At 43.9% G+C, this 16,104-nt stretch overlaps 1 protein-coding gene across 9 annotated transcripts in view; it reads left to right on the top strand.

Moving 5' to 3' along the window:
- The window catches only part of DCTN1 (dynactin subunit 1), a 74,502-nt gene extending 62,584 nt beyond the window's left edge, over positions 1 to 11,918 (top strand). For 7 of the 9 annotated variants that reach the window (XM_085850576.1, XM_085850575.1, XM_085850574.1 and 4 more), the window contains 14 exons: positions 1,705 to 1,773; positions 1,927 to 1,989; positions 2,094 to 2,243; positions 3,452 to 3,613; positions 3,826 to 3,957; positions 4,075 to 4,203; positions 4,490 to 4,632; positions 4,769 to 4,911; positions 7,548 to 7,562; positions 7,754 to 7,884; positions 8,015 to 8,210; positions 8,685 to 8,782; positions 10,764 to 10,853; positions 11,359 to 11,918. In XM_085850576.1, the coding sequence (XP_085706702.1) occupies positions 1,705 to 1,773; positions 1,927 to 1,989; positions 2,094 to 2,243; positions 3,452 to 3,613; positions 3,826 to 3,957; positions 4,075 to 4,203; positions 4,490 to 4,632; positions 4,769 to 4,911; positions 7,548 to 7,562; positions 7,754 to 7,884; positions 8,015 to 8,210; positions 8,685 to 8,782; positions 10,764 to 10,853; positions 11,359 to 11,496 (1,659 nt within the window). In that variant the 3' untranslated portion in view covers positions 11,497 to 11,918. Of the gene's footprint in view, positions 1 to 1,704; positions 1,774 to 1,926; positions 1,990 to 2,093; positions 2,244 to 3,451; positions 3,614 to 3,825; positions 3,958 to 4,074; positions 4,204 to 4,489; positions 4,633 to 4,768; positions 4,912 to 5,937; positions 6,222 to 7,547; positions 7,563 to 7,753; positions 7,885 to 8,014; positions 8,211 to 8,684; positions 8,783 to 10,763; positions 10,854 to 11,358 lie in introns of those variants that run through there. The other 2 variants (XM_085850572.1, XM_085850578.1) reach the window with 2 other exon arrangements.
- Positions 11,919 to 16,104: the final 4,186 nt, after the last annotated feature.

The raw sequence follows: 16,104 nt of genomic DNA, 5'->3' as shown, positions 1-16,104 counted from the left end.
TCAAGCCGTGGCGGTCTTTATCTCAGCAGGTATCTGCGAGGTGTACCATATTGTCCACCAAGGGGATCCCCTTGGTTTATGAAGCTGGGCCAACAGTTTGTTCGAAGCAAAACACACACAGGTGATAAGGGAATGATTCAATGGGTTAAACAGGGGAGGGAGAAAAGTGGTGGATTAACCCATATGGAGGGGGTGGAGGGACACAATTATCATCTCCTAAACAAACTCCGACACGTGACCTATTTTCACACATATACCATACTCTTATGAAAAACATGTACTCATAGCATAACTAGGCTATATTGCTCCCATTACCTTCTTTGTCATGTTTTCTTTACAATATGTATGTATGTGTGTGCATATATATATATATATATATATATATATATATATATATATATATATATATATATATATATATATATATACCTGGTGTTGGCGCAGTGGTTCGGGCAGCGGCTTGAGATCCAAAAGGTCCTGAGTTCAAGCCCCGTTGGGCCACTGAATTAATACACCAGGAGGTCAACTCAGCCTGTCATCCTTCCGAGGTCGGCGAAATGAGTACCAGTGTACTGGGCCGGTGTATACCCCGGTTAAAATAGGTGTACCATATCCCTGTGTTGTAAGAGGCGACCAGGGTTGCGTCAGGAAGGGCATCCAGCGTAAAACATGTGCCAAATCACTATGCGGATCATACGGATGATCCGCTGTGGCGACCCCGAAAGGGAGCGGCCGAAAGAAGAAGAAGAAGATATATATACATATATAAACATACATATGTTCTGCCCGAAGGCAGGTTCAGTGCTGCCGAAGCAGTATCTTAGCAAAGATTATACTGTGTGGTTTGCCATTACCTTCCCAGCAGTAATTGTGGCAGGAATTTGGAATTTGCCCATTATGTCAGCGATAGCTTGACTCATCTTTGTGAAGGACACAGTGGGATGTTTAACATCGAACAATTAATGTTGGCTGACGGGACACCCAGTTTAACGTCCAACAGTGGGAGAGCACACACACACTGATGATTCACCCTACTTCTGAAACACCAGCATGGCAGTTTGTAGCTAGGCCAAGATTCATCCCCAGGCTCGACGGCTCATTCCCAGGCCGTGCTGCCAGTACGGCCTGTATGCGCTGTGGCATCGAGTCCACCAGCATCTGACTCTGTCATGGAAGAATGGTGCCACATCACTCTTGCAGAATTCCAATCAACTCACACCTGTTTGATGGAGGTGGAAAATGCTGTCTCAGGCATCGTTCCAGAATATCCCATAAATGCTCGATTGTGTTTAGATCTGGTGACTGAGAAGGCCATGACATATGGATAACATCATTATCGTGCTCATCAAACTATTGGGTGACCGACCACACGTGATCTGTGGTTGGAGGCAGCATTTTGGGAGTCTCCTCCTGCAAACATGCTAGCCATAATTATTGGCAACCAGGCTTATGCTGCATTTTTATAGATGACCCGAAGCATTCTGGGATGTTATTTGCTTGATTAACATATGGGCCACATCTGTGTGAAAGCCATTGCTTGGTGTCCCTCATTTACCCAGGTGTTTCCATTTTTTTTTGGTTCACTACTTGTATACACACACACACACACACACACACACACACACACACACACACACACACACACACACACACACACACACACACACACACACACGATGTCTCAATGTTCTATCCTTGCTGCAGCACCTGCACAGCATCCACCTCGCAGATCAACCAGAGAACTGCACAGTTCAGCTTGCAGATCACATCAAGGTAATTGAATTGCAAAGGAAGGAATGCCCTCGCAATGGTTTTTATACCTGGAGCTAATTTGTAACCTCCACCACCGAAGGTGGACGGAGGTTATATTTCACGTTTGTCTGTGAACAGAATATTTTTGTGATGCATTCTCCTGCTCCCCTGTAGATAACGCAAAGTGCCCTTGACTGCATGGCAGTTGAGGTTGTAAGGCTGAAGACATTCATTCAGGTACAACACCATTTCGCAAAGTTCCTCTTTTGCCACGAGTTCACCGACATGTTTGATTGCTCAATGTGCTGTGTTGCTCATTTTTTATTGTCTGCACTTGACAGCCATCGCAGGAGACGAGCAGTTTTTTTGTTATGCTCAAAAACCTAGAGACGTCCATCAGTGACGTGCTTCATTTCTGCAAGAAAGTTCGCAGGCGCATGCCTGGCACGGACGCTCCGGGAATTCCGGCTGCCTTGGCCTTTGGACCTCAGGTTTGCCTCTGACGCCTGATGCTATGGTTTCTTCACTTCAATTCTTATTCCCTTGAGTGTAATGGTAGCTAAATAGCCAAATCATAAGCATCACCTGCATCCGTTTAGCTTGTACAATACTGTGCTGTTGACTCCTTTCTGAATCACGAGCATGTTACCCATAGGGTGATTGCATAATCCCCCTATACAGTAGTGATGCGTACACACACACACACACACACACACACACACACACACACACACACACACACACACACACACACGCACGCACACGCACACACACACACACACACACACACACACACAAGTATATTTACACATGCAATTCTGACGTTCCCTCAAACCACCCCACCCACCACCCAGTGAAAGGCCTCACTCACCCCCCCCCCCCTGCTCAAAGCCTCAACCTTCCCCTTCCAAATCTGTCCCATCTTTACTTCCCCTCACCCCCACCCCAACCCAAACTCTGTCCTCTCACCGGTAAGTCCTCAACAATTATCTTGCTGATGGCATGGGTTTTATGGTCCCTGGTCGGTGGGTAATGTCCTTGTTTGAGTGAAAATAGACGGAAATTAGAGCAAGTACCTGCGTAACCTCCATGGTAAAAGCCATGCCTGAGATAATGCCCGATAGTTATTTGGGTGGTATAATTTAACAGACCGCTGCCTCAATCATTGCGGCTTATCTTCTCAAGGCCTGTCACTGACGCCTATTGGCTCAAAATCCTTTTGACTGTCGCTTTGGTCATTTTTGCACTCAAGGGACCACTTGCGGCAGTCGTGAAGAAATTGTTGGTGGAATCAGGCGAACTGTCCAACCGATGGGTGGAACTCGCACGCATGCAGTGGACGCGCGAACAGCTCCTTTTATAGTGTCGATTGTAATGATGTGCTTCATTCCCATTCCACACACAACTTTTGTTCTTCAATCTATGATCACTGTGAACCAACTGCTATTATTTGATTTTGAGAGTAGCGTCACAATAATCATGGATCCACCCCTCCCGGTGGCTGTGCATCGGAAGTTCATGTGTGCAAATAAAAATGTTATTGAGTTGTATCAGAAAGCGTTTCATCCCCTCTATGACCATTCAGCAGTTTCACCATAGCCGCAGCTTTATTTCTTTCTCTGTTCCAGTTGGCAAGCTAAAAGGGCAGGAGGAATATTTCATAAAAATTCCGAAAAGAGCGGATTCCATGCATTTTCAGGTGATAGACATGCTGAAAGATTGCAGACGGAACCTGAGCTGGGTGGTGGCCTCTCTGCAAGAGGTGGCAGCCGTCGCAGCACAGATGGTGGCCACATTGCCAGAAAATGAGGGTTTGAACCCCAGTCGCTTGGACAATCTTATGACCAAAGCCACGGAGCAGGTAACGCTCAGACTTGTATCCTGTGCCTTTATTTATTGATTTAACCTCTTAATTGGCAAATGTCATCGAGGTTTTTAAAAGGAACATCAGAAATGAAGTCTTTGATTAGTTTTTTGTGCGTATGTTTCAATGACGAAGGTTCCAGATTTAATAATCAAACGCATCACTACTTTTGGGGCGTACGTTACTTTCTTTAAATATTTTCTGCGCAGATTTATGCGATTCAGAACATGCAGTCATACGACTGCCTTCGCCAGTCCTGCAATGTAGTGATGTCCACCATGAATAAGCTTGTAACCGCCATGCAAGAGGGGGAGTTCGATGCAGAAAAGCCACAAAAAAAGGTAAGTCATTCGTTATTCTGAGGCTTGAAACATTCGATCGTGTGTTTACTGGCGACGCAAAATGGCTAATCGGAGCTGCTTTTTATTTTAATGGTACCGGTTTGTTGTGTTATACAGGTTATGCCACCTGTGGAGATCCGTTCCGCCGCACTGAAGGCCGAGATCACGGACGCCGAAGGTCTCGGCTTAAAACTCGAGGACCGCGAGACTGTAATTAAGGAGTTGAAAAGGTCGCTTAAGATCAAGGTGAGTGCAATTGAAACCTCGTGACCTGCTAAGTATCGGTATACTGTAAATGGGAAGCTGGTTTATATCTGATGAAAGTTTCTAATTTCCTCGTGTCTTCCACCGCCTGTATTCCTCTCTCGCTCATCACCCCCCAGTGGAAACGCGTGCCAGATGTGATTTTATTTTATTTTATTCTTGTCTAGAGGCAAAATTTACTTGTTTTCAATCGATTGCTGTCAATTGTCTGACCAACATGGATTGTGTACCTTGAGAGTGACACCTGACTGCGTTGTCCACCCTGCAGGGCGAGGAGCTGAGTGAGGCATCTGTCCGGCTCAGCTTGTTGGAGAAGAAAGTTGACAGTGCTGCACGTGATGCCGACGAGCGTGTGGAAAAGATCCAGTCGCAGCTCGACAAAATATCAACCCAGCTGAAGAATAAGGAGAGGTGCTTGCAATTCCTACAATGTGCTCCATTTAAACTTGTTTGTTTTCAAATTCCGTGAGTGTGTTTTAAAGATGGGTAACGTTTTTCTTTTGTTGCTCTCATTAGCCCATTTACAGAAAATGCTTCGTTTCCACAGGGAGTTTGAGGAAACCATGGACGCTTTGCAGGCGGACATTGACCAGCTGGAATCGGAGAAGGCCGAGCTGAAACAACGGCTCAGCAACATGCCTCGGCGCTCTGTCGATTATCGTGGAGCACAGGTCCCATGCACCATGGCAGGTGTGCACACTTGATAAAAGAGGAAAGGGATGGTGAAACGCATTCAATTATGGTCCTTTGTACCTCCCTTTGAAGACCCAATTTGGTGTTTATCCTGAACAGCATTAGAGTAACCGCCTCCATTTAGACATTACTAGCGGGCCCGTTGGTCCATTGGACCAAATTTTCATTGGTCTTCATGGCCTTGCAGCATACCTGCCTTCTGGTACTGCCTGAGCATTAGCTTGCCTTTCACCAAACCCAGATGTGCTTGGGCCATGGCGGAGATTATACGTTCGTTATTATTCTTGCCAAATGATACTACTATTATTATTGTTGTTAATTGTATTAGGATTAATTATCATCTGCTTTATTGCAATGTTGGCAATATTTTTGTAATGAGTATGCCATGCCGTGGAAGGACCTATTAAGCTGCTCTATACACCTTAACATGGTGGACGTTTAAAACATGGGAATTCTTTCAGATGATTTGTAGTTAATTAACCTAATCAACTCGGGTGGTCATGAGGATCATTTCGGTGTTTCACTCTCCACATCAGAAAGCGCCAGCAGAACTCCTCAAAAAACATGACACACACACACACACACACCTCATCCATTTATGGTGGACAAGCAGGAGTACTTGGCATTGCCTGGTGCTGTTCTCATCCTGATGGCATTTTGAAGAAATAGATTTGTTTGTTTTTCCATTTTTTTTTGTGGGTGCCTAAAACACTTCTCCACACCCACTGAGCAATGGGGTCGGGGATGTCATATAATGTTGTCCTTGATGCAGCTACAAAGGTTTAGGGCTTAAGGCACTATAGAACGATGATTTTAAAAAAAGTTTTTTTTTCTTAAAATTTTTCCACCTTTTTGTTTTTATCGAAAACGCTCCCAGGCACTCACCGATGAACCTCTGAAAGTCCGACGAGGAGGTGTTCTGCCATCTTTGAGAAAAATGGCGACACACAGACAGACTAACGGCTCTTTTGTTGTACCGTACTGTATGGACAAGCAAATGACTCAAACTTGCATATTATGAAGGAACTGGCCAGATGGCAGGACTTGGAGGGACAGGACGGATAGAGATGAGAGAGTCATCATTGTCCACACAAGTGCACAATCTTCACCGATTACTAATTATTGGGGTCGTGAACGTCTTTTTTTTCTTTTTTTTTTCTTTTCTTTTTTATATTCCTGGTCAAGGCTCGTGGAAGAGCAAGAACAGGATGGAATGGAACAAAATGGAAAGTGGGAAACAGCAGCAGCACAGCAGAGAGTGTGAGAGTGAGATCAAGGGGAGTGGGAAGTGAATGAAACACAGCAAGAAGAGGAAGGGGGGAATCGGGGATCAAGCAGAAAAGGAACAAACCAACTAACAAATTAAAAGAGGAGAAGGGGGGGGGGGAAATCACAATAACCTGGAAAAAGGGAGTACTATACTTGTGAATGGAGTCATTTGGAGGAGAAGATGATCATGACCTGAGGTAGGGGCGAACAGACGTATTTAAGCCCTGGAGGGAAGAATGGGACTACAGACTGGGGAAGTTGGTACTAAAGCACTCGAGTGAATTTGTACCTCTCTCCTCTCAAAAGTTCAAGTTTGGACTTGGATTTGGTATAGTCGGAGCCATTTTGGAAGGTAGTGCAGATCCATACCAAATCTGGAGGTCCCTGCAATATGACCACATCTCGTGACAATGGAACAAAAGGCTTTGTCGGTGGTGAATTCTACTATCCCGATGACCTGGTCTATATGTTGTCAAATTTTGGGTTGGAGTCTGTGCTGGTCTACGGCTGCAATCTCACTGACTGAAGTCTCTGTGAACTCGACCCGAATGCTTGCACCAAGTTAATCCTGTTCCACATGCTTGGCAACCCTGTCTAGTTATCCTGTCAATGGTTCCATTGTTTGTGAGATTCAGGTTTGAGTTCCCCAATTCGTTTAAGACTTTGGGGAACCTATCCTGCAAAAAAGTTGGGATTTTGATGGGCTAACATTCACAGTAAGACGAGTTAAATTGCTTGTTGCAAATATTTACCTCCGCCACCGAAGGTGAAGGAGGTTATGTTTTTACCCCTTTGTGCCTGTCCGTCTGTCTCTGTTTGTGTACAGAATATTTCAAAAAGTTGTGGACGCATCCAGATGAAATTTTACGGACAGGTTCGGTGTGTGTGACAAGGACGAATTGATTAGATTTTGGTGAAGATCCGGATCTGACTACTAGAATTTTTAGAGTGATTCTTCACCATCGAGAGATCGGGCTAAAAACGATATATATCATGATATCTCAAAAAGTTGTGGACGGATTCGGACGAAACTTGGTGGACAGGTTGGGTGTGGCAAGGAAGAATTGATTCAATTTTGGTGAAGATCCAAATCCGGATCTGGATACGAGAATTATTTAGTTTTTAAAGTGATTCTTCACCATTGAGAGATCGGGCCAAAAACGATATAATAATACTGTGTAGCACGATGTTTCAAAAACGTATTGGGCTCGATATGTTCTCGTGGATCAGGCATTACGTGGCGGAGGTATGCGCTCTTTCGAGTGCCCTTCTCGTTTTAAATCGTTTGTTCGCTTTTATGCTGTCAAAACATTATTCAATTCCTCACTCCGGCTTCTCTTCTTTTCCTTTGATGCATTGTACAGATGATCAGGAAGCAGGTATGGGAAACTTTCATGAACTTGTGTTGAGAATTTTTGTTTTTATTGAACATATATATTTAAAGAGTTGTTATTTGTGATTAAAATTAAGGTCATATACATATCCCATCCCCTGTGATGCAAGTTAACGTGCAGTCGGGATGATGCCCTTGTATAGCTGATGGTTGTCCTCAAATGTGCATATTATGAAGGAACTGGCCAGATGGCGGGACTTGGAGAGACAGGACCGATCGAGATGAAAGAGTCACCGTTGCTCGTTCAGCAAGTTGAGGCACTTAAGATTTCTCTCAAGCACCTCACGAAGGAGAACAACCGCTTAAAGGTATGGCAAACATGGTTATAATGATAACCGGAATCAGAAAAGTGAAGTTGATACTCGGTGTAACACCATTTTAATCCATCACTTGAAGCCTCATGGCGTCACCACCTCCGTGTTTGTCCATATCTCTCAGGCAGAGAAGATGAAAGCTGACTTCAACTCTCTGAAACCCATCCGAATGCCTTGGCGAGGATCGAGTAAGCTGGAGTCTGAAGCTCAACAAGCCGACTCCTTGATCATCCTGAGTCATAAAACTGATAAACTGCTGGAATCGTTGCAGCACACTTGCGTCACGACCCGTGTCGTGGATATTTCTCATCGAAAGCCAGGTATCTCTCTTGGAACGACGACCGCGAGTGATAACAGCTCCGGGCTATTGCATTGAACTCGTACGATACGACAATGTGAAGCGAACATCCATCGTTTGTTGTTTGTTTGTTTGTTTGTTTGTTTTTACATCCTAAAGAGCAAGTCTTGGAGCTGACATCCTCTCCCTCCTCCCCCTGGAATAACTTGGGGGCACTGGTAATTGGTTGTTGCTTCTTCGCCAGTTAACCACATCGCAATCGCTGATGGTTTTGGGATTGTTGTTTACACCCAGCATCACATGCCTAGATTGATGTCCAGAAATCAAAATTGCAGCCATTTTTTTTTGTTGTTGTTTCGGGGAAGAGTGGATTGTATTATTTATTTTTACCTTTTGGCCCTTTCATGAATTTAAATTTTCGTTTATTCCGATATTTTTATTCTTCCTACTCGTTTTGTTTCAACATCGTTCACTTGCTCCGGCTGTTTCACTTCAGGCACAGTCCCAGCGGTGGAGAAAGGCAGCCCGGCAAACAAACTGCTGGAGGACACGATGAAACTCGGTGTCATGAAGGAAAATGTTGAAAATCTGAAGGTGATCATTCGTTTGGGAATCCTACTGTTGCCTTATCCCTTGGTTAGCTCAAGCGTTGGCTGCAATTCAGACTTCGCTACCGCTAGGCATTCATCGCGAGACCTGATCATCATTGGCTATTTTGCATCGCGCTCTCATCTGACGGGTGCCCCCACAAAGTGGTGGATCGCGTTTGGAAATCTCATTACTTTCTGTGTTTACCGCCGCATCCTTTCCCACGATTGGCCAAAATGAATGTTGTGTCACGTTTCTTGCAGCCAATCAGAGACCCCATAGTTCCAAGACATGGCTGCATCCATCGGAAATTGCAGGGAAATCTTCGAATTTTTCATTTGCTTCAAAATGCCGTGTTTTTGTTTTTGCTTGTATCGGTTTCAAGTGGATTTGCCGATGTTCAGATGGAGAATCGTCGGGATTGTTTTCATCCCGCCGCTGCCGAACGTGCCAGAGGCATGACGTTTTTTTTAGGTTGGCGACGCATAGGTGTGTGGACTGTAATTTCCAAAAAAGAAAAAATTGGGTTCAAAATATCAAAGGTCAATTTCCCTTTGATTGAAAATTTGTGTTACTGCAATAACTTGTGAACCACTCAAGAGATTTCAACCATACTTGACACACGTATGGACTGTAATACAAAGATTAACGGATTCAATTTTAGATTGAACAGGTCACATGTCGTGTGATCTTTGAAAATCATTTTGTATCCCTAATTCAAGTTAGAAGCATCTGATGTTGTCTCTTCTATTTGTCTGTCTTTTCTCTCTCACACTCTCATGGGACCTTTACTCTGTCTCTGTCCTGTCTTGACCGACTGACTCCATCCGTCACACCATCTCCTCCAAAACGGTTGTGCAGAAATCCACAAAATTGGTACTTATGATCACCACATGGGAAGAAGGTGTGAGAGCAGGATCATTTTTGGCCCTGCTCCCCAACCCCCCTCCCCCCCCCATCCCCCCATTCCGCGGAGCAAGCTCAAATACCCGAACCGAATAATGCAATTACTTATCAACATTAGGCGTCGCATGTAAGATGTAATAATTTTTAGCTCACCTGGACTTTAGTCCAGGGAGGTTCTGGGATCAAGCAGTGTCTGTAGGTGAGTGAGTGAGCGAGTCAGTCCGTAAACACTTCAGTCATTATCGCTTGAACCAAACACATGATGTTGATGAAACTTGGTCACAAGCTTCTTATCTGATACCTAACAAAGGTATATTGACCGCATCAAATCCGCGCACAATAAGGGGGTCTACAGGGGGTTTCTTTTGACCCCCCCCCACCCCACCCCAAATAGATAACCACAACCTTCATAACTCAGTAATGTACCAAAGTGTATTGACCGCATCAAAATCTGCATTCACAAGGGGGGGGGGGTCGTTGATTTCCCAAAATAGGCATTTGCTCTCTTCTCCAAAACTACACCCAATTTTGATGAAACTTTACCACAACCTACAACCTTCATCACCCATGATGTACCAAAGTTTGTTCGCACCATTAAAATATAAAAAAAATCAGGGTCTCAGGGAGGTCTGCGGGGGTTTGAGTGACTCGCTCCTGATCCAGGTGAGCTTCGGGATGCACAGTCCTATTTTTATTTTTTTGTTGGGATTTCACCCCTGGTTCATGGGGGTGGGGAATTAGGGTCACAGAGGTCAAAGTGGGGGAAAACATTTTTTTAACTCAAAATTTGATATTGGGTTATTCCTGATGGAACTTTTTTTTTTCCATCTTTCAACTTTGCTTTAGATGGGAAGTGTGGGGATTTTCAATGGTGTGCCATCGACTTTGCTATCGTTAAGTGTTATTTTGCTTTGTTATGTTTTGAGAAGCACGACTTTCTTTTCCTTTTTGTATGTCCGTTTTCATTCCCGTTACTGAATCTATTTTGTGATCCTTTCTTTTTTTTTCTTTTTTTTGAATGGAAGTACGGTACAGTTAAGGTTCCACGTTTTTGTTTTTGTTGTTGTTTTTGTTTTCAAAGAATGAAGTGCAGAGGCTGGTGAGTTCCCAGTACCCTGGTGCACAAATTCAGTCTGCTTTCACTACATTCCCAACTCCTGCCTTTTCAAAGGTATTGTATGCACGACTTTCCCTGGTAGATAAGGCTCTTGTATATGGTTGATGAGAATATTTTGCACAGAGAAACTTTTTTGGGGGTGGGTGGGTGGGGGGGGGAGAATGTAGGGGGGTGGTGTTGAGTGCTATTCATTTGGGAGGATTTGTAGCAGTACTGCCTTTTCATCAGTAGCATTTTGATGTCCATCCCAAGTTGCCTGGAGGGTGATAAGAGTCGACCAGTAATTGTGGACTGTGATCATGGGTAGACCATAACAGATTAGGCATACATTTTGCCCACACCTTGAAATTTATTAGTAAGCCAGATGGACTTTTGTATCGCAACAAAAGGATGAACAACCAAGGGAATGCAACTGCAGCATTTTAATTTTTTTTTTTTTCCTTTCTGGCAAGCACACCACAATGTTGTGGAGTTATTGTTATACTCTGGCACATTTAAGGAAGCTAATTTGGTGAATATGGAGACCTGTTTCACCTGGTTGTCACTAATCTTCCTGCAGGCCCAGGAAGAAAAGTGGGGTGATCCCATCTGCATTGGGAAGGTCAGCTTTCCCTGCCAGCCGGGCCAAGGCAAAGTTCACCGAGTCACTTTGATGCGGAGCCAGTTTCGGGAACTGCATGCCAAGCTCATTCCTTAAGCCCGATCTTTGGAGTGGCAGTACAGTTTTGCTTCAAACCGCTGGCCCGATTGTGGGATTTGTTTGCTAATGTGGGGCTGCATCCCCAGAGGTACTCCTGGGACCACCTTCGACTTTGCCTTTAGTTGGTTGCCTACACAGCCAGCCTTCCGTCGCTGTTTTGACGTGCATCTGAAGTTGGATGGATTAGTCTTGCACATGAACCACCAACGGTTACTTCCCTTGAATGAAAACTACACCTTGCTAAAACTTTGTTCATTTGGATTTTATTACTTTATTCGTGCTTATGAAAACAGTTTTGGCTTTTTCTTTTCATATCTTTGTGCAGATGAAGTTGCATTTTATGGCAAACTCCACTAAGCACTCCTTGTATACTTGCATTATGGGCTTGAAAGCCTGAAAATAAAGGGTGCTAGAGCCAAGTGGATTTTCCAGTTGATTTGATGATGTAACAAGGCCAGGCAGTAACAAGTAACAAGTGCGGCACAGTGCGGACCCTAGGACCCCAAGGATGATGTAACAAGTGCGGCACAGTTTTTCCTTAGATATCAGTGGGAGAAAATGTCATGTTGGTTTGTTTTCTTTGTCCATAAGGTGTTTGATGTAAAACGAACTCTAATCAAGAAGAAGAGCACTTGGTAGAGCGCATACCTCCGCCACATAATTCCTGATCCACGAGAACATATCGGGCCCAATACATTTTTGAAATATCATGCTATACAGTACTATATCGTTTTTGGCCCGATCTCTCGATGGTGAAGAATAACTTATTTTTAAATAATTTTCGTTTGCAGATCAAGATTCAGATCTTCACCAAAATCGAATATATTCGTCTTTGCGACACACCCAACCTGTCCATCAAGTTTTGTCCGAATCCGTCCACAACTTTCAGAGATACCGTGCTATATATCTGTTTCGCCATATCTCTCAATGGTGAAAATTCACTGAAAAAATTATCGGATTCGGATTTTCACCAAATTGAATTAATTCTTCCTTGTCACACACCCAATATGTCCACAAAGTTTCTTACGAATCTTTCCACAACTTTTTGAGATATCGTGCTATATATCATTTTTGGCCCTATCTCTCAATGGTGAAGAATCACTTAAGAGATTCCAGAAGTCAGATCCGGATCTTCACTAAAATCGAATTACTTCATCCTTGTCACACACCGAACCTGTCCACAAAATTTCATCCGGATCCATCCACAACTTTTTGAGATATCCTGTACACAGACAGACAGACAGAAAGGGGGTGAAAACATAACCTCCTTCACCTTCGGTGGTGGCGGTAACAAATGGTGCAAAGGTGCGTTGTGAGGGTTTGTGAACGGTTTTCATGGAATATTTTGTATTTTGAACGTCCCAAGCAACCAAAACTCAACAGCTTGCTTTGTAACCCTTTGGGATGATGTGATGCCAGTCTTCCCTGGAAATGATCGGTACTCGTTGGATTACTTCTTTATTTATCACTTGGCTCAACTTCTGCTGTTTCTGTATGATCTTGTTCCAACTATGATATCACCTTCACTATCAGTCTTCCCTCCTTTCTATTCATTGGCTTTTCTACCAGATACTCTTTCTGTCATGAAACTGTTCTTTATTGTCCTTCCATTGCTGTTTATGGTAATCATGAAACCCATTGTCTTTGATTTCTTGAATATATTCTTGCTTTTTTTTGAAGATTAATATACCGATGTCCCAAACCTGAGGTTGGCTTAGTGGTTAGGGTGGCTGGCTTAGGATCTTGGGGTCCTAGGGTCCTGAGTTTGAGCCCCGTTAGCTGCTGAATTAACACCAGGTGAGGTTGATTCAGCCTGTCTTCTTTCTCAGGTCAGCAAAATGAGTACCAGTGTATTGGTAGAGGGGTACAGCATCAGTGGCACAGCCACACTTCCGAGAAATGATAGCTACCCCCGACAGCCAAGCTGCCATACACAAGAACAGAACAGAACTGATGTCCTCCATAGCTAGGTGTTTCTTCGTTTGAACATTTTTGGAAAAGTGGTTTCACAAAGAAAAAAATTCCCTGGATGCTTTGAATACAGTCTCCAGGCTTCTTGAGGAGCTGAACACCAGAGTGAATCGTTGACATACTGACGAGAACATGTATAGTAGGGAATGAGGCGACTTGGCTGGGGAAGGTGTACTTGTCGGGAACATGTGGACATGTCCAGCAAAAATCGTAAAGATTGAGATGACCATATTCTTTGACATTCTCAAGGTGGACGGGCAGGTTTGCACATAAACAGCATGGTGCTGCTAGAGGTGTGAGAAGGGACAATTGCCTGGAGGTAAGCACAGATTTGTGCACAAAGGAGAGTGCTGCTGGTTGATTGCATGTGTTAGGAAAGGGTTGGGATTGTTCACTTGAGGTATGAAAGACCATATGACAGCTGATTTAGGTAGCTGGGAGGAGGGAGGGAGATTCGTTAACTGAGGCATACTAAACTCGAAGGGCACTCAGTAGAGCGCATACCTCCACCAAGCAATGCCTGACCCAACATAACATATCGGGCCCAATCAATTCTTGAAATATCAGGCTATACATCGCTTTTAGCCACCGGGCGTAGTGGCGTGCGCCTGTAATCCGGCTACTCGGAGGCTTGGGTTGGAGGATCGCTCGAGGACGGGAGCTCTGCACTGGGCCGCGCTATGAGAGAGAGTAGGGCAGCCCGGAATCATGGCGAAACCCAATCCTTATCCCTGTGTCGTAAGAGGCGACCAGGGTTGCGTCAGGAAGGGCATCCGGCGTAAAACCTATGCCAAATCACGATGCGGATCATACGGATGATCTGCTGTGGCGACCCCTAACGGGAGCAGCCGAAAGACAAAGAGAGAGAGAGACATCGCTTTTAGCCCAATCTCTCAATGGTGAAGAATCGCTTAAAAAATTACCAGATCTGGATTCGGATCATCACCAAAATTGAATCAATTAATCAATTCTTCCTCGTCACACCCCCAACGTGTCCACCAAGTTTCATCCACAACTTTTTTGAGATATGCAATTTCGTTTTTGGCCCCATCTCAATGGTGAAGAAAATTAAAAATTAAATCCACCTCGTATCCTCATCTGGATTCGGATCTTCACCAAAGTTGAAACAATTCTTCCTCGTGGGACTCTCAACCTGTCCACCAAGTTTTCTTTGAATCCGTCCATAACCTTTTGAGATATTGTGCTGTGCATACTTTTTGGCCCTATCTCTCAGTGGTGAAGAATCACTTTAAAAATTCTGAGATCCAGATCTGGATTTGGATCTTCACCAACATTCAGCGTTACTGTCCTTGGCCGGCCACTGATACACACACAAATTTTCAGAATTATTGCTTGAAAACTGTGGTCAAAAATCGTAGACAGACAGACAAACACTGCAGACCAACATACATGGTAAAAAAAAATTTTGACAAGTAACAAACGGACCCAAATCCAATAACCTCTCTTTCGGTGAGGGACATAAATAAATCGATAATAATTAATCAATCAATTGATCAAAAAAATTAAAAAAAACACTTTTTGCCAAAGCACATCTTCACTCTTGTCCCCAAATTTCAGCTTCCAAACTCAAAGGATGGCTGAGATATCACCCGGACAAACGGACAAGAAAAAGACTTGTAGAAAACAATATTTGCAAGATCCCCCCACCCCCCCCCCTCGACAAAGGTTGCCATGGATATATCAAATTGTCCATTTCATTATGATTAAAATTGACAGTCTCAATCAAAGCTCAGGTCAATCGGATGAAAATTGAATATTTTCAGATTGAAATTGATTTCAGAAGTTTGACCCCAAAAATAGTTGGTTTCACAATTCAGTGATGCACCGTGCAAATCCTGTTCAAATTTCCAGTAAATCGGAGGGAAAAATGATGATTTTCAAAATTCGAACTCAAGATGACCTTTTGACCTCAACAGGCTTCTCGATTGATATGACCTCGACAACTTTGGGAAGTTTTTGGAAGATCGGTTTAGAATATTGTGACCTGGAGGTGACACAAAGAAAAACAAAATCGAGTAATAATCAATATACGTGAAAAAAAATCTTCGATTTTGCGAGTCATGAACAAACGGAGTAAACGCTGAGTGCTCCCTTCGGCACCTGGCGATGACGTCATGCATCACCTGGACACGGAACTGGGAAGTACAGCTGGAACGTCCTGGATTTTCAATCCCCCAAAAAACCGTTTGGAGCAGGGGGTGAGGTGAGGGGTTTAAGGATGGAGACATCTGGCCTGGTGGGGTGCCTGACGTCACGTGGTCACGAAGTCGCCGTACGTCACGTGGTCGTGCGTTTGACGCAAGTCGAAGTGGTGCCACGGATATTCGTCTTGATTCGTCAGAATGGAGCCACGTGATTTTATAAAATGGGGTGCGGGAAGGATCTTGAACCTTCGACATTTCAATCGAGTCGGCTTTATTATTCCACGACATAAAGAGTACGGAAATTCGGATATGTGAAAAAAAAACATTGGAAAATACACAGAAAACGTTTTTACTCATCTTATGAAAGCAATTTTGCTTCAGAAATCTCTGAATATTGACGTAGTGGCATATCTTGTACCGAGTAGATCTGAGAGAATGAATTACCTGAGGAAGAAGAATCCAGCTATTT

Source organism: Eptatretus burgeri, chromosome 12 (genome assembly GCF_056783735.1).
Source record: "Eptatretus burgeri isolate ZD-2024b chromosome 12, Ebu_testis_v1, whole genome shotgun sequence".
Taxonomy (NCBI): Eukaryota; Metazoa; Chordata; class Myxini; order Myxiniformes; family Myxinidae; genus Eptatretus; species Eptatretus burgeri.
Note: the sequence above shows the minus strand (reverse complement) of the source record. Positions and strands in the feature narration are given on the sequence as shown.